The sequence below is a fragment of the Pieris napi genome, chromosome 18 (assembly GCF_905475465.1).
Source record: "Pieris napi chromosome 18, ilPieNapi1.2, whole genome shotgun sequence".
Classification (NCBI taxonomy): Eukaryota; Metazoa; Arthropoda; class Insecta; order Lepidoptera; family Pieridae; genus Pieris; species Pieris napi.
Window position 1 is genome coordinate 4,705,615 of NC_062251.1, and position 22,759 is coordinate 4,728,373.

Genomic DNA, 22,759 nt, shown 5'->3' on the forward strand with positions numbered 1-22,759 from the left:
GTGACAAAAGATGAGGATGGTTTATTTGGAGATTATATTGCGAGTCAGTTAAGACAAATGGATCGACAAATGAAAGCTATTGTGAGACATCGGATCAACAATATAATATTTGAAGCCGAAACTGGATATAGATCCGATACATTTACGGATTTTGCAAGACCAAGTAGTGTTTCAAAAAGTGCGAATATAGTGAAGACAAGCGATTAAGTATTGTGCGAAGTGTGTGTAATTACTGTAATTAGTGACAGTATTTTGTGTATGTATTTAGTGAATTTTTGTGCGTAATTTCCAACATAGTTAACAAATTCCTCGTAGATTTAATAAGAAATAAACCCTTGAAAAATCTACGGCGTTTCTATCCGATCCCCTAGCTCGTAACATTTTGGTGTCAGAAGTGGGATAGAAAAATGCCAATTACTCCAAGGGAGAATCAAGAGGAGTTGGTGGCGGACCCTCCAGCAGCGGAGGGAGTACAGACGAGAACACAATCAGCACGGGACGCCGCCAGACGACAAAGTTTCGATGCGAACCGCGGGATGGGTGAAAGCAACGATGGAAACATCCTCCTTGCTCTGCGACAAATGATGGAAGAACAGGCACAGGCACGCCGATTGATGGAGGAGCAGACACGCCGTCAGGAGGAACAGGCCCGTCATCAGGAAGAACAGGTTCGGCGATTGATGGAGGAACAGGCTCGCCGTCAGGAGGAACAGGCTCGCCGACAAGAGGAACAGGCACGCCAAATGATGGAAGAACAGGCACAGACACGTCGTTCGATGGAGGAACAGGCTTGCCGTATAGGAGAAAGATTAGGAGATCTGAAACAAGAAGTAGATAAACAAATCGAAAACTTGGAATCTGATATGGACTGCAAATTTTCGAAACAGGACAAACGTATTCTCGGATTAGAACAAGAGATGTAGTGCCTGAAGACCAAAGGTGTCGTAACGACTGTAGCACCATCTGGAAATCTGAAAGTACCTCCCTTTGACGGTACATCTTCCTGGGGCGCGTACAAAATACAGTTTGAGACTATGGCAGAGTCAAACGGGTGGAATGACGATCAGGCTGTCACCGCCCTTATTATGGGACTGCGAGATGAAGCCCTCACCATATTAGAAACCAAGACAGGCAAAGTGACGTTGAAGCAACTGCTGGATGCCCTGGAATCACGGTACGGAGACGCACATTTAGAGCACGTCTATAGGGCTCAATTAAAGGATAGAATACAGCAGACAAATGAAAGTTTGCAAAAATGGGGATTTGAAATAGAGAAGCTGGTTAGGAAAGCCTACGCATCCTCACCAGACGTTGCAGACAAGATGTTGGTTCAAGCCTTCGTCGACGGTATTCGAGACCGTGAAATTCGAATGGCTGTGAACCTAGGTCACTACAAGAACCTGAAGGATGCTCTAGCCTATGCGTTGGAGGTAGAGGCAATTCAGAAAGATCCTCGACCTTACCGTATTAGGGCTGTCACGGAAAAACCAAACTCGTGTCAACGTGGACCAACCTGTTACCTCTGCGGGGAAGTGGGGCACATGAGGTTATCGTGCCCAAAGAAAGACTTCCGAGGTGATGTGAAGGTTAGACGTGGGAATACCTTGGTTATCGACGGAGTTGTCAATGGAACTAAGTGTGACCTAACACTAGATACCGGAGCTTCACGAACCGTAATCAGATACCAACTTCTGAAGTCATTTTATGGAAGCCCTTCTCGAGGAATTGTACAGCTTGTTACAGCTACAGGTCAGCGTATAACCGATCGGGGAGAAGGTATCGCAACCTTCAAGATTGGTGGAAGATTTTACAGACACAAGGTTGTTCTTGTCGACATAGTAGATGACTGCATAATCGGGTTAGACTTTATGAAGCTGTACAATTGTAAAATAGAACTGGAAAAAGGAATCTTTAAGTGTGGAAGTCTGCTTAAAAGGCAACGTTATCTGCTCATGAAAGAGAGCTTAGAAGAAGTTCAGATGATTCTGTACGACTATGTGAAAAGGTTAACAAACAGGACGGAAAGGAGATTGGCCATGTGAGAACTTTTTATAAATTATCTCAGGACCACCTCGAAGTTTTTTTCAGTTCTGTTAGATCTCGTGGTGGATTTAATAATAACCCGACCCTTAGAAGTTATATGTCTGCATACAAGCGTTTGCTTTGTCACACTGAAATAAAAACTTCCGAAAGTGGCAACTGCCTGGCTTTAGAAGATATAACAATTCTATCGAACTCAAAATTGACTACTGACCAGCAAATTAATACATCTTTGACATATAATAAAATAACAAAGGAGTTTTCATTATCTCAAGAAACCGAAAAAGAAAATGATTTTGATGACTTATATATACCTCACAATGAAGACACACTATCAAAAACTATAAAAAATGTCGTAGAGTATATAGCAGGGTTTGTCGTAAAAAAAATAAAAATTAAAATTTCTTGCGAAGAGTGCTGCAATGCGTTACAGTCCTCCCGTCAATGTCGTAGCCAAGAATCCTTCATAAACAAAAGAGACTTTTCATCTAAGGCTGATCAAGGCTTTTTAACATACCCTTCAAAAGATGTGATACAACTTTGTCTAAAAATAGAAAAATTTATTCGTGAAAATAAAAAAATCACTCAAGCTATTGGGAAATCTACAATTTGCAAAGCGGTACTTCTTCAACGTGTTACTGTGTGGTGCACTATGTGGTCTGGAGGCGTGATTGGGCCGTTTTTTTTCGAAGATGAGGCTGGAAATGCGGTAACAGTCAATGGATCACGGTATCGCGAGATGTTAACCACTAAATTTTGGCATATTATTGATGACATGGATATCACTGAAATGTGGTTTCAACAGGACGGTGCCACATGTCACACAGCCAATGAAACGATCAATTTATTGCAAACCAAATTTCCCGAGCGCATAATTTCGCGAAATTCAGCTGTTAAGTGGCCAGCCAGATCGTGTGATTTAACACCACTGGATTATTTTTTGTGGGGCTATGTTAAAGACAGAGTCTATACGGAGCCAATCGAATCGATTGCAGCCTTAAAACTCAAAATCCGTGATGTCATTAACGAAATAGACCCTCCATTTTGCCAAAAAGTGATTAAAAATTTTGATGAAAGAATCAACATCTGTCAGCGTGGTCGTGGTGGACATTTGCCAGATATCATTTTTCATTCATAATTGCCAAACTTTTCTCTTTGTAATACAATAAAAATTTTATTCATTTTCCTCTAAATTCTTTGTTTTATTTTGTTTTAGAAAACAAAGTTCTTGTTGAAAAACCCTTTATTAGAAGATAATTCCGGCTTATTTTCGAGTTTGGAAAACCACAATTTGGACCGAGATATTTTAAGTGGTCATAGGTATTTAATAATGAAATACGTTATAGAAATTTACTTTGACATTCGACTTAAGTATGAATGTAAATTTAATAATTTAGGAAAGGAAACTGTAAGGAACCAGTTTAATAAGATTGTTCTGTTTAAAGGTCAATAAATTAAGAAGCAATGAAAAAAGATGTTTTTTTTATTAATGCATTTTTTTTTACATAATGTCATAATTATAATCTGGACAAAAACAGTGTATGGAACAACTTTCTCCAAGGGTCGAACATCTAACTTCAATAAATTATCGATAGTCCTCCAAAGTAAAAGGTACATCACTAGCTAATGCACACTGACAAATCAAAATTAGTCACGCTTTATCGAGCTGCCAGTTCGTCTATACGCCAGTATAAATACTAAGTCTATGGGTATGTACCTACATATATTAGGCTTATATTCTAAAAGGTTACGTGTCTAATCACGATGATTCTTTCATGTTATCGAATGACCCAGAAGTTAATATTACCCACCGAACAGAATCTGCTTCAACAAATATGTCAGGAAACTCTCATTTGTTTCCGCACATACCTAAAAGAAAGCGATTCAAAGGGACTCAAGAATGTACTCCAGCATCAGCTCAACTTTAACAATATTTACTTAAAGAAAAAGATACCAATAAGGATGATGAGATCGACATGTTTTTTTCGAGCATTGCAAAAACTGTAAAAAAATTAAATCGTTACAACAATCTGTTCTGAAGTCTAGAATATTCAACATGGTGTCTGAATTTGAATTACAAGAAATCAAGGAACAAACTAATTTCTATGCTGGTTCTTCACGACACAATACTGATAACACTCACAATACAGGACCTTCGAGTCATAACACCCACAATATAGGATTTTCGGATTATAACATCCGTAATGCAGGCATAATACACTATGTGAAAACATAGTTTAATGTAGTCTTGAGATGGTCAACGAAGCGGATTTTCCATATGTGGCATATATGTGGTATAGATAAATTATAGTTATTTTATTGTACTTATACTATTTAATTTTACAGTGGATGAACTTCAAAAGAAATGGAAGCACTTAAGAGATTATTACGTAAAAGAAAAAAAACAAGATAATACAAGAAGTGGAAGTGCTGCCCCTAAGAAACGTAAAAACTCGTACATTGCATTGCTGCGATTCTTGGATGTGGTGAAAGAGTCTCGGGTCTCATCGGGGAACATAAGCGCTCCGGCAGGCGATAATGACCAAAATGAAAATTCTTGTGATGAAATAAAATAAACACTCAACCAAGAAATGCAAACGCACAAGAAACTGTAACTGAGAATTTTATACCACCTCAAACTGAAGAAGTTTCAAGGACCTCTCAAAGGAAAAAAAGACCTAAAATGACAGCCTTTCAACAGAGTTTAATTACAGCAATGAACAAAAAGCAACAGTCACCTAAAGCAGCCGAAGAAGATGCCGACACGAAATTTTTACTTTCTTTACTTCCTCAAATTAAGAGCCTAAATGAAAGACAAAATTGTGAGTTCAGAATCGAAGTGATGAATTTGATTTACAAAATCAAATATTGTAACTCATTTAACATAGTCAAACGTATTCTTACAACCATCCTGGCTATAGTACATACGAACAATCACCTACAACATATAGCATACCTACAGGAGATGTGTCACCGCCGGTGTACCAAGGATATACTACGAATTCAAACAGTGCAAGCTCCTATCCGACCATACAGACAGCAGAATCTATTGAAACTCAAATACGTCCAATCCAATCAACTGAAACTGTAACAGCACACTCAATTGAGGAAATAGACAAAATATTTCAGAATAGGTTCAGTTAATTGAGATAACAGAGGAAATGTTGCAGCAATTTAATTCAATAAAAAATTAAAAATGATAATTTTATTCAATAAAAAGTTAATATACTTAAGTAATTAATCAATAATTTGTTTCATTTCATATACTTACTTAATATTTATCTTACCTTATTGTAACGGTCAGCCTTTCTTCGGGAGGTATAGCTGTTCTAAGTTTTGTATTTTGCTTGGTAATATAGATTTTAGTTAAATTCAGCAATTTTCGTGTAATGGCGTCTAAAAATAGTGGACATGGGTGTGGTACTGAACCTGAACCGTCTACAAGCACAACGCTTGCTAGACCGGCTTTTGAGGACGATCATCATCTTAGGTTAGTATATTAATATTTTTTTTAAATAACCTGTGTGAACAGTGATAAAGTGCAAAATATCCGTTAAAAAGCCGTTACTTTTTACGTTTACTTTTCGTGTAATGGCGTCTCAAAATAGTGGACATGGGTGTGGTACTGAACCTGAACCGTCTACAAGCACAACGCTTGCTAGACCGGCTTTTGAGGACGATCATCATCTTAGGTTAGTATATTAATATTTTTTTTAAATAACCTGTGTGAACAGTGATAAAGTGCAAAATATCCGTTAAAAAGCCGTTACTTTTTACGTTTACTTTTCGTGTAATGGCGTCTAAAAATAGTGGACATGGGTGTGGTACTGAACCTGAACCGTCTACAAGCACAACGCTTGCTAGACCGGCTTTTGAGGACGATCATCATCTTAGGTTAGTATATTAATATTTTTTTTAAATAACCTGTGTGAACAGTGATAACGTGCAAAATATCTTTACTACATGTTAACTGTTGCATTATTATTTATCTACATGTAAACTTGATTTTGGTTATGTTAGGTCCGCATTAATGACAACATTGATTGTGTTACAAGTTTTACCCAACTGATGTGTTACAAGTCTGTTTTACCCCTAGAGTGTTATTTTAATTCTTTAATTGTTGTGGGACGACATATTGAGGGCCATGGGGTCCTTGGTATGATTGAAGACAATTCAGAAGATCTGAGATTGGAAGTGTGCTCAGATAATATTCGCTCAGCGGAAGTATTAGCTCCTCTAATACAGAAACACATAGAAGTTGGCACGACCATCCACACTGTCTTCTGGCGAGCATATGATTGCCTGTCTGAGCATGGATACCTTCATAAGAAGGTCAACCACTCTGATCCAGACAACCCCTTTGTGGCTGAAGATGGAACACATACTCAAAGAATCGAGTCTCAATGGAGAGCAGTTAAGAGATTTTTTAAGAAAGACAATTATAATTATAATAATACAGAAAATTTCACTGATCATTTATACGAATACCTATGGCGGCGAAACAATAAGAAATACATATAAAAAAGACCCCTTTGAGGAGCTACTTATAGCAATTAAATATATCTATAAATTAAAATAACACTTTGCTATACTGCTTATTTTGCTTATACTGTTTATTATGCTATACTGCTTATTTTGCTATTTTGTTTTGCTTACATTTGTTTTTTTTTTTTTTTTTCATTTACTACTGCTGAAGAGCTGTTGAAGTGGATAGAGGCCTACTGGCTACTACCACGACCCGGCCCTACATGCATTATGGATTGGGCCCTGGTGGTATTAGTGGGTATGGGGTCATCGCATTTTACGACCTTTTTACCCCCACACTCCTCGCGCCATTCACACACTTGCCCAGGCGTGGGGGCCCGTAAGTGGGTTTCCCCAGGTAAAAAAAAAAAAATATTTTTGTTTCCAGCGCGCAAAATTTGTGGGGGGTGATTACTACACCACTTCCCCCCCCCCTCCTCACCCCCCGCAACCCCAAATTTGGGCGCATCGTTTTCGAATCGTTACCGACACTACGACTAATATTGAAGAACAGAATGAAAGGCAAAGTGAGGAGACAAGTCAACTAAGCGCCAATGTAACCGAAGCCACTGAAATACGTCCTCCTAAACGAAAGAAAACACGAGTGCCAGAAGAAAAAATAGCTGTTTTAATAGAAAAAAGCATCGAGTCACGAAAAAAATTCCAGGATGAATTTCAAGACAATAGTATTGCCAAACAAGATGACGACAAACTCTTTTGCTTATCGTTATTCAAAGAAATCAAAAAAGCGCCAGAAAATAGGCGTTTAGCGACAAAAATTGAATTACTTCAAGTAATACAAAAAGGACAAATCTTACCGCCCCCTGTACGCTACAATACTCAGCAGATCACACCTATGTATTGGCAAGGACATGGACAACAGTATACAAGCCAGCAAGGATATTTTACATCTGGATCATCTCCTCCTGTTATTCCGTCACCGTCACCATCGCAATTATGTTCTGGCTCTCAGTCGTCTACTATTATAGAGAATATTTATGCTGATTTTGAAGAACAAAATTAAACCTTAAAGTTATTACGAGTTTCTCTTCCGGTGACACGCTTGGCCTCAAATGCGTTTCAGAGCTTGAAATATCTTGCCTGATCAGTTCAATTAGTTCATCAAAAGATTTGATTCTCAAATAGTCAAACAATTTGTTATCATACATTCTGAAATTGGGATATAACGTTACGAACTGACCATGTACTAGTCGGTCACTTATGGCCTCCTACGCACTGGCGACCATGGTCGCCGCGACCTAGCCGCGGCGGCCAGTGAATTCTGGACTTTATATGGCAATCGCTATAGCCCCTACGCACTTAGCGGCCAGCGACCAGCGGCCACCGTTGGCCGCGGCGTCCAATTTGATGCCACGCGACCAGCGACCAATCGTGGCCGTCGAGAACATCACTTCTGTATTAAAATTCATCAGTGCTACCGCATCGGCCGCGGCGACCAGACGTGTAGCTAGCTACAGAGTGATTATTTTACAATGGCCAATTTCGACACGGAAAGGTTCATAATTGAAGTTGAAAATAGAAGAGGTTTATGGGATTTAGCATCAAATGATTACTCCAATAAAGATGTTAAGCGGCAGTTGTGGCTTGAAGTGGTCGATATATTTGGCGGTGAATCCATGGAAGATAAAGAAAAGGCAGAACTTGGTTAGTATTTTATTTTATTATGCCTAAGTAAATTAATAATGCGATGAACTACAATAAACGCAGCAGGTGCTGTAGTAGCATTCGACACGTATATGTGACATGAGTGATTTTTTTTTAAAGTTGTTCCGTTCATTCAAAATCTAAGAAATTTTAGCAAATAGGTAATTGTCAAAAGTATAACTATTTTATTTCTACTATTTTTCGCTTTGCACATGAGTTTTGACAATTATTTGCTAAAATTTCCCAGGTTTTCGTAATGATTGGAATAACTTTTTAAAAAGATTACTCATACCGCATGTGCGTTCGACGCCATTTTGTTTACGGCGCGCAATGGCGGCTCGCGGCGAGCACCCATATATTTACAAATTGTGCCAGGGCAAGCGACCATCGGTACTGAAGTAGTTTGCGAATATATCTCGATATTCGGTTGATGTTCTATTTGCTCTATTAGGTAAACATGCAGGTATTTCTAATAAAGCCTCTGGTACAGTTAACGTGTCCTTGAAATCATATCCGTCTCTTTCTCGCACAAAATTATGAAGCACACATAGAGCTTTTATAATCACAACTGCAAATTCTTTCTTGACGTTTAGGGGTCGGTGAAGAATCTGCCATTTATTGGCTAATATTCCAAATGTACATTCAATATAGCGGCGGGCACGGGATAGTCGATAATTAAAATTAGTCTTTACATTATTCAAGTTTCTCCCAGCATACGGTCGCATCATATGTTCCGATAGTGAAAACGCCTCATCACCCACTAAAACGAACGGCATTGATTGGCCATTTTCTTTGATGGGGTTATTGCTCGGAATATCGAGATCATTATTTAAAAGCCTATGATAAAATACAGAGTCTTTGTAAATTGACGAATCACTGCATTTGCCGTATGCTCCAATATCTACGTAAAGAAATTTATAATTTACATCACATATTGCAAGTAACACGATTGAAAAATAATTCTTGTAATTGTAATAAAGAGATCCCGAATGTTGTGGTTTGATAACTCTAATGTGCTTGCCGTCGATGGCTCCGATGCAATTAGGAAATTGGGCGTATTTTTGAAAACCTTCAGCCGTTTGAATCCACTTATCTCTGGTCAATTGTGGCATCACAATTGGTTTTAATATCTCCCATATTGCTTCACAAACATCAAATACTATTTCCGATACTGTAGGAAGCCCTATACGGTATTCATGACTTATATGAGATAAAGAACACCCAGTAGCCAAATACCTGAAAATAAAATTCACATTAATAAACATAATATTAGTTTTGTAATATGTACTACATTTATTTATTGATTTACAGGCATTACTCTCCAAAAAAGATGGAAAAACCTTAGAGACTGTTTCACAAGAGAGCTGCGCCGTCTTAAAGATGTCAAAAGTGGTTCTGCTGCAAAACGTAAATCACAATACACCTATTTCAACCAATTACTGTTTTTGAAATCAGTGCTGGACACAAACGCAACAGAAAATAGTCTCGAAGAGGCAAGTCAAGAAAATGAAAGTGCAAGATCTTCTGATCTTGAGACTCAACAGTCTGCATCAAAGTCGCTTAGAACAAAAAGGAAGAAAAAAATACCAAACGAAGAATCCGATACAGACCCTCTAATTTCAGTTCTGCATAAGACCATAGCGACTACACAGAATGATTCAAATTGTGACAGACTGTTTCTTTTATCCCTCCTCGAAAGATTTCAAACAATCCCTGCTGCAATGAAGACCAAAGCGAAAATGGAAATCATGGAAATTATAGAAAAATACCAACCGAACTGTACACCTACAAATCGACCGAGTTATTCAGGTTATTCTACTACCAACAGGATATCAGATGATTCAAATTACAGCGATACTCATACTCATTATTCTGATATTTCTCAAAATTCAGAAATGATAGACCTATTTCCCAATTTGAATGATTAATTGTTCACAATTGCCATTTTTTAAGTTATGAAAATACAAATAATTTGATTATCTACTTCAGTTTTTTAATATTTAAAAACATGTTATAAGCAAGCCCTTTTCCTCTCCTTTTCAAAGTCGTAAAGTAGAATACTACTGAACAATAGTTCATAAATTTTTTAAAGTGGCAAAACCTTGGTCAATGAATTATACAGGTTGTTGTGAAAAACGCAACAGTGGTGGTTTAGGGTGATTCAGAATCAAGTCTTGTATAATTCAAATTTACAAAAAAATCCGTTTAGCAGTTTAAGTAAAAAAAAGGCCCTATCACATTATTTTTATTTTTCCTGTACACAATACTCCATTCCGAAACATCCTTTAAAATATATCACGTATTTTTTAAACATTCTGTATTTAAAAAAGAAAAAGCTTACCTTATTGTTATTACTAATTTTTCTTCTGCTGGAATGCATTTCCGATAGTTGTTACCAGTTCCAGTAATTTTTGGTTTTATTGTATCCAGTAACAGGTTAAAAGTATTCGTTGACATTCTCATGTAATTAAAGAATCTCTTCTCATACATTTTTAAATCCAAAAAATAAGTATAATATAATCCTTTAGTCTTTCTCTCGCAAAGTAATGGATGCACCCAAAACTGTCTTTTACGTGAAATCTTCCGTTTTCGTTTTCGTAGTAAATACACAAGCACAGTTAGCGTGATTATCTTCTGCACGTCCATCTTGACACATCCTTGGAAGTCGACTGCAAATTTTTCGGCCGTCCACATGTCGCGCTTGCCTACGCACCGGCGACCATGGCCGCGGCGGCCTGGCCGCGTCTATGGTCGCCAGTGCGTAGGCAGCCTATACTGGATGCACCCAATACCGCCTTTTTCTTTTTTTTAAGGAGCAACCACAGTAACACACACACTTCTTCGTCGATCTCCATTTTGAAACTGACGCTATACCCGCACGAAAATCGCATACCAACTGCGGTGTCTGATTAGCATCACAATTTTGCGGTTTCAAACAGCGCGATTCTTAAACGCGCGATTCCCGCATGTCCGAACCAGCGCTTACTCCTAGAGTGTAATTTAAAAACCAGAGCTGTCCAATAACCCTATTATTATCACATCTACAAAATTTATTTAACTCATTAAGCTTATTAACTTATTCTTTAATTGTTGTAGGACGACATTGAGGGCTATTGGGTCCTTGGTATGATAGAAGACAAATCTGAAGATTTGAGATTGGAATTGTGCCCAGATAATATTCGGTCAGCTGATGTATTACTTCCTCTTATTCAAAAACATGTTGAAGTCGGTACTACCATTCAAACTGACTTCTGGAAAGCATGTGATTGTCTGCCAGACCATGGGTACAAACATCAAAAAGTTAATCATTCAGATCCTGACACCCCGTTTGAAGCTGAAGATGGGACCAATACTCAAAGAATTGAGTCATAGAGGAGGGCAGTAAAAAGATTTTTTTAAAAAGATAATTATAATAACACTGAAATTTTTTTCAGATCATGTCTATGAATATTTGTGGCGGCGAAACAATACAAAATATAAAAAAGACCCAATACTTAGACTACTTAGAGCTATCAAATATGTCTATAAATTAAACACTGACTGAGCAATTTTTTATTTTGCTATATTGCTAATTTTGCTTTCATTTCATTTGTTAATTTCTTTTTCTTTTTTACTGCTCTACACGTGCTATGGCTATGTATTGAGCCCTGGTGGTTTTAGTCGTTTAATGGCGTCTAAAAATAGTGGACATGGGTGTGGTACTGAACCTGAACCGTCTACAAGCACAACGCTTGCTAGACCGGCTTTTGAGGACGATCATCATCTTAGGTTAGTATATTAATATTTTTTTTAAATAACCTGTGTGAACAGTGATAAAGTGCAAAATATCCGTTAAAAAGCCGTTACTTTTTACGTTTACTTTTCGTGTAATGGCGTCTCAAAATAGTGGACATGGGTGTGGTACTGAACCTGAACCGTCTACAAGCACAACGCTTGCTAGACCGGCTTTTGAGGACGATCATCATCTTAGGTTAGTATATTAATATTTTTTTTAAATAACCTGTGTGAACAGTGATAAAGTGCAAAATATCCGTTAAAAAGCCGTTACTTTTTACGTTTACTTTTCGTGTAATGGCGTCTTAAAATAGTGGACATGGGTGTGGTACTGAACCTGAACCGTCTACAAGCACAACGCTTGCTAGACCGGCTTCTGAGGACGATCATCATCTTAGGTTAGTATTTTAATATTTTTTTAAAATAACCTGTGTGAACAGTGATAAAGTGCAAAATATCCGTTAAAAAGCCGTTACTTTTTACGTGAATGTGCGTTATTTTATTAGCATTTTTTTAAAACTTGGCTTTATATACAGATTTCTTGCGATCATTTTCAAATTCCGTGTAATGGCGTCTAAAAATAGTGGACATGGGTGTGGTACTGAACCTGAACCGTCTACAAGCACAACGCTTGCTAGACCGGCTTTTGAGGACGATCATCATCTTAGGGTAGTATATTAATTTTTTTTTTAAATAACCTGTGTGAACAGTGATAAAGTGCAAAATATCTTTACTACATGTTAACTGTTACATTAATTATTATTTATCTACATGTAAACTAGATTTTGGTTATGTTAGGTCCGCATTAATGACAACATTGATTGTGTTACAAGTCTGTTTTACCCCTAGAGTGTTATTTTAATTCTTTAATTGTTGTAGGACGACATATTGAGGGCCATTGGGTCCTTGGTATGATTGAAGACAATTCAGAAGATCTGAGATTGGAAGTGTGCTCAGATAATATTCGCTCAGCGGAAGTATTAGTTCCCCTAATACAGAAACACGTAGAAGTTGGCACGACCATCCACACTGACTTCTGGCGAGCATATGATTGCTTGTCTGAGCATGGATACCTTCATAAGAAGGTCAACCACTCTGATCCAGACAACCCCTTTGTGGCTGAAGATGGAACACATACTCAAAGAATCGAGTCTCAATGGAGAGCAGTTAAGAGATTTTTTAAGAAAGACAATTATAATTATAATAATACAGAAAATTTCACTGATCATTTATACGAATACCTATGGCGGCGAAACAATATAAAATATAAAAAAGACCCATTAATTAGAGCTATCAAATATGTCTATAAATTAAACACTGACTGACCAATTTTTTAAAGATGTATTTTTTGAAGATGTATTTTTTGAAGATGGAACACATACTCAAAGAATCGAGTCTCAATGGAGAGCAGTTAAGAGATTTTTTAAGAAAGACAATTATAATTATAATAGTACAGAAAATTTCACTGATCATTTATACGAATACCTATGGCGGCGAAACAATATAAAATATAAAAAAGACCCATTAATTAGAGCTATCAAATATGTCTATAAATTAAACACTGACTGACCAATTTTTTAAAGATGTATTTTTTGAAGATGGAACACATACTCAAAGAATCGAGTCTCAATGGAGAGCAGTTAAGAGATTTTTTAAGAAAGACAATTATAATTATAATAGTACAGAAAATTTCACTGATCATTTATACGAATACCTATGGCGGCGCAACAATATAAAAAAGACCCATTAATTAGAGCTATCAAATATGTCTATAAATTAAACACTGACTGACCAATTTTTTAAAGATGTATTTTTTGAAGATGGAACACATACTCAAAGAATCGAGTCTCAATGGAGAGCAGTTAAGAGATTTTTTAAGAAAGACAATTATAATTATAATAGTACAGAAAATTTCACTGATCATTTATACGAATACCTATGGCGGCGCAACAATATAAAAAAGACCCATTAATTAGAGCTATCAAATATGTCTATAAATTAAACACTGACTGACCAATTTTTTAAAGATGTATTTTTTGAAGATGGAACACATACTCAAAGAATCGAGTCTCAATGGAGAGCAGTTAAGAGATTTTTTAAGAAAGACAATTATAATTATAATAATACAGAAAATTTCACTGATCATTTATACGAATACCTATGGCGGCGAAACAATAAGAAATATAAAAAAGACCCCTTTGAGGAGCCACTTATAGCAATTAAATATACCTTCAGACTTTGAAGATGGTGGATTAGGGATGAAGCAGCTGGCGCTAGAAAGTGATTTCTCGCAGCAACTTTCAATATTACTTGAGCATATAATACAAGCTTCTTGTGACACGCCTGCATTATGAAGAAGTAGTGAGTATGCGCGATACGCTTCGTGCGGTATCTGAGAAGTCTTCAGGGGGTTTGACGAAAGTCATTAAGACGTGTAGTGAGCTAATAGTTACTTCTTTCTTTGACGGTTATGATAATATTATTCGAGTTGCTCATTTGACACCATATTCAAGAGCGTTGCGAGAGTTTTATGCTTCATTTCATTTGCATCCCGAGTGGTTTGGTGCTACGAATAAAGTGATGTATGATTTGCGTCCTTATGAGTTACCTTCTAGAGATCGCCTTATGCGAGCAGCAAGGGGAGTGACGCTCACTAATTCAGTAGTCGGACCCTCTCGTTCGTTAGGTTTTCAAGCGTGGCGTGTTCACTTGGCTCGTGGGGAACTCCTGCATACGTTATATTTAGCTAGAGATCTTTTCCCTTCACTCACTCTTGATTGGTTCATACCTTATCAATTACATGTGTCTCCTGTTATGTCAAAATTACCAGCCCCTTTCATCGTTACTCCCGGAGAAGTGAATTCAGCTCAGTCAACTATTAAGTTCGGTTCATTCACAGAGTTTCATGCTACTAATGTAAATGTCGAGGCTTTAATTGACACATGGTTAGTAAATGATATGGTTCATAAATTTATCATTGTACATCCCATAAATGGTACGGTTTTTGTCTCCGTAGGGGGGTGGTGTAGCGAAAGTTTCTAGGAATGGTCAATTTTTTTCGACGATTTCTTCCAAAAGCGGCTGATTTCCAAGCGCCTCTGGTTAACGTTTTGACAGAATCAAATTTAAAAGGCTCTAAACCAGTTCCATGGATGCCAGAATTAGAACTAGCTTTTGAACGATGCAAAGATCACCTTCCAACAGCTACTCTCTAGGCTCATCCTGCAGTTGACGCACCTTCAGGACGGTTCTCAAATGCATCTTCAAATCACTTAGATGCATGTCTAAAGCAGCTGGTTGGAGATAGTTGGCAGCCACTCGTTTTCTTTAGCAAGAAATTAACAACACGACAGTCAGTTTGGCCAGCATACCACCATGAACTGCTTGGTGTGTATGAAGCGATCCAACATTTTCGACATATTCTGGAAGCACAACATGCCACTATTTATATGGGTCATACGCCGTTGATTTATTCATTTTCCCAGCGCCGAGAAAACCTTTCCCCGGTACAACTTAACCAGCTTTCATTTATTTCTCAATTCACGACTGATATCAGACATGTAAATGGAAAAGAAAATGTAGTAGCTGACGCAATGTCACGCATAGAGGCAATATCGATTGAACAAGATTTTGAAGCTCTTTTAAAGTCCCAAGAGTCTGATCCAGAGCTCTCTACCATTTTAGTTTCAACTGACTCAGGTCTTCAACTATCTAAGGTTAATATTCCTGGAACAGATATTTCTATTATTTGTGACGTCTCAACTAGAAAAAGGCGTCCCTATTTAACACCTCCTTTTCGCCGTGCGGTTTTTGACAAGTTTCACCATTTGAGTCATGCCGGCGTTAGAGCAACCACTAGGCTAGTGACCGATCGATACGAATGGCCATCAGTTAGAAAGGACTGCAGAGAGTGGACTCGTTCATGTCTGGCTTGTCAGCGAAGTAAAATTACGCGACACGTTTCCGCGCCGACAGGAGAGTTTATGTTGCCATCGGGACGATTTTTACATGTGCACATTGACATCGTTGGTCCTCTCCCTTTCAGTAACGGGTACGTTACCTCCTCACAGCCATAGATACAGTGACCAGGTGGCCTGAAGCTTGGCCTATGTGTTCTATCACCGCTGAGGAAGTAGCTGAAACGTTCACCCGTGAATGGATTCCACGCTTCGGTGTCCCAGCTGTTTTGACAACCGACCAGGGCACGCAGTTCGAGTCAGATCTTTTCCATCGTCTGATGCTAAGGTTTGCCACAAGGCGTAAAAGAACCACTGCTTACCATCCTTGCGCAAACGGCATGATTGAGCGAGTTCACCGGCAACTTAAAGCCGCCCTAACATGCCACGATGATACGTGGACTAGAGCGTTGCCATTGGTAATGCTGGGTATGCGGTCGGCCCTGAAGGAAGACCTGAACTGCTCAGTTGCAGAAATGACATATGGAGAGCCATTACGTCTAAAAAATCCTCTCGTGTTGTTAAAAAGCGTGGAAAAATAGCAACTATCACGTCTTCCCCCTACAAACAAAAATTAGAAGTCATCGCCCAGAAAAAGAAAAACGCTGAACACTATGTTTCAATTGTTTCACTATGCATTTTTTTATATTATTGATCTTTAGAGCTTAAGTACCCCATCTTGCCACACTAACCCCTACCTTAGTCTGATACGAACTGGAGGTGGAGAGTCACCTTGGGTTGATTAGTATTAGTTTGTTTAATATTTGATTAGTAATATTAATATAAAATGTTATGAAAAAAGAAGATTCTTTGGCAATAATACACGGACTGCAGTATCTTTAGGCGCGTACATATTTCGTACATGGAGGGAGTCTTACCCGGTCAGCATGCTCCGAGAGCAGACAGATGGTCTGGTGCTGCGATTTAAAAATGACGATGAAGTGCTGATAGAATTAAGATTGGATCCTGAATTAGTCAACGCCAAATATCCCGTAATCTCGGGATTCCAAGATCGACGGTGCAACATATGATTAAAAGAAACAAATATCTTGCCTATCACGTGCAGAGAGTGCAAGCTTTGCTGCCCGGTGACTATGAACCTAGAGCAAGAGATTGCAGAGAGATGTTACGATAACACAGAGGATCCGCAATTTATCAACAAGGTATCAATTTATCAACAGGTAGATGAGTCAAATTTTAGAAGAATGGTAGTATTCAATATCCAAAACCTAAATCTTTACTCCAGATGGAACCGCCATATCATAAGAAATTATTGGTTCGACTATCTGTTTGGATTACGCATGTGGGCTGGTATAATTGGCCAGCAGTTGGTGCTGCATGAATGGTGCTATATATTTAATTTTTTTACGAAATAATTTAAACCATATTCTTAACGAAGTTGGAGTTCCAGAAGCAATAATAGCAGAAATGTGGCTGCAACACGACGGCGCCCATCGTCACTACGCTCGAGTAGACGAGAGAGAGAGAGATCATTTGTACGAGCACTCCCCAACCGGTGGATTGGTCGAGACGGACCTATTGCGATTTAAATCCATTAGATTTTTTTCTTTGAGGCTATTAAAGGAAATAGTTTATCAAAAAGAGAACAATAGCGAACAAGAACTACGACAAAAACTCGAATTTGCTAGAGTACAAGTTACTTACAACAGTGGTGCATTCTGTAGGTTATGTGGGAATTTTATTAGACGGTGCAGATTTTGTATTAATACTGCTCGAGCAGAGAGAGAGATCATTTGTACGAGCACTCCCCAACCGGTGGATTGGTCGAGACGGACCTATTGTGATTAAAATCCATTAGATTTTTTTCGTTGAGGCTATTAACCTGTTACTAATTTACAGTTCCGAACTATGCTAGGGAGAAACTTGGTAGACAATTACACAAGCAGGAAGAGGACGATCAACAGCCTACCTACTTTTGTCACAAAAAGACCAACCCCTGACAGCAGGCAAAAGACTGTTTATGGTGTACCTGAAACTTTGAGGCTAGCAGATGTTGGTACCCATCTCCCTGGTGAACTGCCAAAGTATAGAAGATGCCGCTACTGCAGCAGCAAAGGCAACAGCAAAAAATCTAAAATAGAGTGTGTCAGATGCAGAGTTGCTCTGTGTGCAGTACCATGTTTTGCTGATTTTCATCAAACCTAGGAAGGTGCTGTCCATATAATGGACACCATAATTTTTTTTGACTTTTCAAATTTTTTTTTGTAAAATATTAAAACTGATACTAACATTTCCATATCGCAAATTTTTATTTTATCATGTCCTGTCGTTTCTTCTGCCTTATAAAGGGTTAAAGGAAATAGTATATCAAAAAGAGAACAATAGCGAACAAGAACTACGAAAAAAACTCGAATTTGCTAGAGTACAAGTTACTTAGAACAGAGGTGCATTCTGTAGGTTATGTGGGAATTTTATTAGACGGTGCAGATTTTGTATTAATACTGCTCGAGCAGAGAGAGAGAGTTCATTTGTACGAGCACTCCCCAACCGATGGATTGGTCGAGACGGACCTATTGCGATTTAAATCCATTAGATTTTTTTCTTTGAGGCTATTAAAGGAAATAGTTTATCAAAAAGAGAACAATAGCGAACAAGAAAACTACGACAAAAACTCGAATTTGCTAGAGTACAAGTTACTTACAACAGATGTGCATTCTGTAGGTTATGTGGGAATTTTATTAGACGGTGCAGATTTTGTATTAATACTGCTCGAGCAGAGAGAGAGAGATCATTTGTACGAGCACTCCCCAACCGGTGGATTGGTCGAGGCGGACCTATTGCGATTGAAATCCATTAGATTTTTTTCGTTGAGGCTATTAAAGGAAATAGTTTATCAAAGAGAGAACAATAGCGAACAAGAACTACGAAAAAAACTCGAATTTGCTAGAGTACAAGTTACTAACAACAGAGGTGCATTCCGTAGGTTACTTGGGAATTTTATTAGACGGTACAGATTATGTATTATGGTCAGAGCCAGGCATTTTGAGCATTTATTGTAAATGTTTTGTTTTGATTTATTAAAGATTATATGCAGCAATTAAACAAGAAAGCGGTGTAAGACCAGCAGATGGTTTGAGATTGCCAGGAGAGTTTTTAAACAGTCATCAAGATACTTCTAGAGAAGATAAGAGACTCCCAACAACAAGTTTAAGCCAAAGTCAAGGACACAACGTAGCTCACTACCAATGTTCATCCTGATCTCAGGTGCAAATATGTGAATTGAATTATATTTTGACAATTTATTAACAAAACAATTAACAATATTTAATAATTGGTAATTGTAAATTCGACAAAATTAGGCAAGGCGACAGTAAGTATCAAATTATCTTTTAGTTGCATTTTATTTACTATAAAATTTAAGTAGTAGTCACAAGTTTCTTAATCAATAAGCGAAGTATAAAGTAATCAAGACAAAAGACTGGAATAGCAAGATCTAAACAAAGAACATCACCATCGCCCAAGGACAAGTTCAACAGATGCTCTAGAGCAGGAAACATCCTCAGCATTGTTCTTATGGTAGTAGCCACTCTTCACACTGGCTTTTCGCTATGCATTACAACACTTCTGTTGCAGGAAAGTGATTTTTCTTTTATCCCTTCGGATCAGGTTACAAAAGATCTACCTACTCTTAACTTAAAAGTGAGAGAGCAGTGTATTGTTCATACTTTTAATGAATCCATAGATGTCTTTGAACACAGGTTTTAGAAAAAAAAAAAGTATTGTTAAGACTGTTGTGCAAAACAGAAGTTGTTTTGTTTCATTATTTATGTTCTATTGATAGTAAATTTATGTTTGTTTTGATGGAAAGGAAAAGTAAGAACCATCTCAAAGATAACCCTGTTTTTGTACATATTTATCTTCCCCATTCATACAGTATTCCCCCTGCACATCTTACCTCTCCCCTGTTCTGAGTATTTCCCTTGGTCACTTACAAAGCAAGATAAAACCATTATATTGACTGGCCGCTTTGTAAACATTTTCAACTTCAAAAATGTATACTTAAGTAAAGAATGCTGTGCCGTCACATCATACAACATGTTATCTAATAACCAAGATTGACCCTAAAATGCTTATCAAATGAAATTCCATACCAAACATATTTCATTCCAGATTACTGTGCTTCCAAAAACCAAGGACGAAGAAGTACAAAAGATACGACGAAGACGCAAAACATAAGCTGTTTGAGATTGTCAAACTTCCAATTGTTCACTACGAGAAATTTGTGCAAATCACACGGGAACCTTGGAATGAAAAATAATCCTAATAAAAGTGTGTGAACAACTTAGTTCTTAGATTTACTCAACCTAACTTAAAACACCACCAGCAAGAAAAAATGTGAACAAAACACAACACAAAACGTCGAGAGTACAATTTTGGTTTGAAATATTGAAAATTGAAATAAAAATAACTTTTGATAAAGAATTAATAAGAAAACAAAGATGAAGGTCGAAACTCGAAAATCGTAATGGCGTCAGGTACTCAGGAGTGAGGCGTGTATAAACCAAACGAACAGTGTTGCCAACTCGATTAAATCAAATGTTGCTAGACCGAAGGTTAAAAAGTCGCTAGAAGTCGCTAGATGATAAAAGTTTGTTTGGTATGAAGAAAAACCTAAAAAAATTAGGTATTATATTCTTTATTCGCATAAACGAGTTCCCCCTTTTGGGCTATCCCGATAAGTATCTCGTTAGGTAATGATAGGACGATGACTTTCAGTGACTACATTTCTTATAAAGCAATGTCAAACATTATATTATTAATAATACATATGTACATTTTATGTAATAAAAAATTTTTATTCAAAACTTAAATAAGTTAACCCTAACCTAACTCCGCGTCTTCGTCACAATATTATAAATTTGAGACATCATGGTATTATCAGGAAGTTGCCCGGATGTTGAGGTTGAGGTTTGTGAATTACTGTTACTCTTAAATGAGTATGATTTGTTGGTTCCAATAAGTCTTAGTACATCTGATGGTAATACGTAGTCAAAACATTTTTGGTTCATTCGTTTTAAGGAACATTTGACCATTATAATAGAATTCAGTATTGTTAGCCCCATGCGATTGCATAGTTTTAGTAAAATTGTATGAAAAATCGACTTTTACTGAGTTAATATAAGGTTTATGTTATTGGCAATAACATCGGGGTTATGGAACATACAAGAGACCACAAAGTAGTAGCGCGTTTACAAAGCCTGTTAGGCTAAAATCATCTCGAATATTATTATGCATATTAAAAAAAAACAAGTCTGAAAAGGCGCCAGAAATGTCGTTAAATTATTTTAGTCGCTAAATTGAAATAAAATCTCGCTTTTCATGTTAAAATGTCGCTTAATCTAGCGACAAACTCGCTAAATTGGCAACACTGAAACCAACAACTAACCTCACACCTGCCGGCTGCCGAGTGCCGTCTGTCACCAACCACAGATCACATACTACATACATAATATCTATGAATAAGCAAGAAGCCGCGCTAAAATAGCCAAGGAAAAAACATTTTTGGCTTTATTTCCTAAGGCGTAAATGAAATAAAACAATCTTTGTCATGTTTTTTACGTAGATTAGTAGTAGGTTTCACCTGGGCTGGTATCGTCCCTTAGCGAAATCTTTTATCGATATTATCTATTTCGTTTACAAAACTCAACTACTATATAATATTACTACTTAAATACACTAATAGTATAGCAATAAGTAGGAAAACGGTCATAGCATAACTAAAACACATGTAAGTTTCATAAATAACTAGCACAGAACCAAAAAATAAGCATTAATCCGTTATTACTCAACAAAGTCTTATTAAACCGTTTCAATCATAGATTAAATACAAATTGACGCAGAGTACTTTAGTTTAAAGCCAGTGATTCCCAAAGTGGTCTATATCGACCCCTAGGGGTCTATGACAACCTGAAAGGGGTCTACGTCAGCGAAAAAAAAATTGGGGGTCCATGAAATGAAAATGGGGGTCCACGATAGTGGATCTCAACACATACACTGATAGTACCTATTTACTTACATCATACTATCTTATAAATTCAAAACAAATACATTATATTGACTTAATATTTCTTACGTTATTTTATTTATAGTTTATTTAATGCTACGTATATTTTACAATTTTTTTATTTTGAGTAGTTTTATTTTAAATTCAATTAATAAATGTATAAATTAACATGTGTTTTTACTTGAAGTTTTTAACACTAAACTTCACTACAGTTAGAAATTTACAGGAAATCAATATCAGGTAAGTAGGGGGTCTACCCAACACGGAAAAACATGGCAAGGGGTCTACGACACAAAAAAGTTTGGGAACTCTGGTTTAAACGGTCCAATAAGACTAATTGTGTTTTTGTCGTCAATGTAAAAGATTAAACCGTCTAGTTAAAGATTAAAGCCCTATGTATTTTGTATGAAACTACTAAAACTTTCAATATTTATTTTGTTCATAATCAGACCGTGAGCTTAAATACGACTGACAGTCGTAACTCGTATTCATAATGCTAGTTTGGGAATGTAACTCGAAGTTATATCTATTACGCATTTTTTTATCAGCTTTATAGAATAGAATATTTTTTTTTTTTAACATAATGAAGATAAAAATGCGGGAACTAAAAACCTCTACGAAAACCGACTGTTTCTACGTGAAATAGTACATATATATATTAGTCAGTAAACAATCATCGCACACTTGAAGCCCTTTAGTTTTTCACACACTCATAATTTGTAATTTTACATTCTCGTTTCCGATAATGTCCATTAAGGTACGAATGCCTGGGAAC

General features: G+C 37.2%; 3 protein-coding genes and 3 long non-coding RNA genes across 6 annotated transcripts; 3 read left to right on the plus strand and 3 right to left on the minus strand.

The window, feature by feature from the left end:
- The first annotated feature begins 407 nt into the window (after positions 1-407).
- LOC125058870 (golgin subfamily A member 6-like protein 7) lies at positions 408-923 on the plus strand. The gene has a single exon (XM_047663012.1). It carries the CDS (start codon positions 408-410, stop codon positions 921-923), a length of 516 nt encoding a protein of 171 aa, XP_047518968.1.
- Positions 924-3,507: 2,584 nt separating this feature from the next.
- LOC125058413 lies at positions 3,508-14,440 on the minus strand. The gene is made up of 3 exons (XR_007118391.1): positions 14,162-14,440; positions 12,432-13,939; positions 3,508-5,964 (listed from the first exon to the last, which is right to left on the minus strand). It is a non-coding gene; the product is annotated as an uncharacterized LOC125058413 (long non-coding RNA).
- LOC125058394 lies at positions 7,811-10,573 on the plus strand. The gene is made up of 2 exons (XM_047662475.1): positions 7,811-8,229; positions 9,541-10,573. The coding sequence occupies exons 1-2, from the start codon at positions 8,058-8,060 to the stop codon at positions 10,155-10,157; spliced, it is 789 nt and encodes a 262-aa protein (XP_047518431.1). The 5' UTR covers positions 7,811-8,057; the 3' UTR covers positions 10,158-10,573.
- On the minus strand, positions 8,227-10,923 carry LOC125058351 (protein ALP1-like). The gene is made up of 2 exons (XM_047662427.1): positions 10,571-10,923; positions 8,227-9,465 (listed from the first exon to the last, which is right to left on the minus strand). Exons 1-2 carry the CDS (start codon positions 10,921-10,923, stop codon positions 8,589-8,591), a joined length of 1,230 nt encoding a protein of 409 aa, XP_047518383.1. The 3' UTR covers positions 8,227-8,588.
- A 2,078-nt stretch (positions 14,441-16,518) lies between the features above and the next one.
- On the minus strand, positions 16,519-19,012 carry LOC125058412. The gene is made up of 2 exons (XR_007118390.1): positions 18,491-19,012; positions 16,519-17,755 (listed from the first exon to the last, which is right to left on the minus strand). It is a non-coding gene; the product is annotated as an uncharacterized LOC125058412 (long non-coding RNA).
- Positions 19,013-19,179: 167 nt separating this feature from the next.
- LOC125058418 lies at positions 19,180-20,290 on the plus strand. Its single transcript, XR_007118395.1, has 2 exons — positions 19,180-19,290; positions 20,091-20,290. It is a non-coding gene; the product is annotated as an uncharacterized LOC125058418 (long non-coding RNA).
- Positions 20,291-22,759: the final 2,469 nt, after the last annotated feature.

What these genes read in the sequence shown, in the direction of transcription:
- LOC125058870 (XM_047663012.1), top strand. Translation starts at nt 408, where the DNA reads ATGCCAATTACTCCAAGGGAGAATCAAGAGGAGTTGGTGGCGGACCCT.
- LOC125058394 (XM_047662475.1), top strand. Translation starts at nt 8,058, where the DNA reads ATGGCCAATTTCGACACGGAAAGGTTCATAATTGAAGTTGAAAATAGA. An exon ending in TAAAGAAAAGGCAGAACTTG is followed by an intron (nt 8,230 to 9,540) that starts GTTAGTATTTTA and finishes ATTGATTTACAG; the next exon opens with GCATTACTCTCCAAAAAAGA.
- LOC125058351 (XM_047662427.1), bottom strand. Translation starts at nt 10,923, where the DNA reads ATGTGGACGGCCGAAAAATTTGCAGTCGACTTCCAAGGATGTGTCAAG. An exon ending in AAATTAGTAATAACAATAAG is followed by an intron (nt 9,466 to 10,570) that starts GTAAGCTTTTTC and finishes TTTTATTTTCAG; the next exon opens with GTATTTGGCTACTGGGTGTT.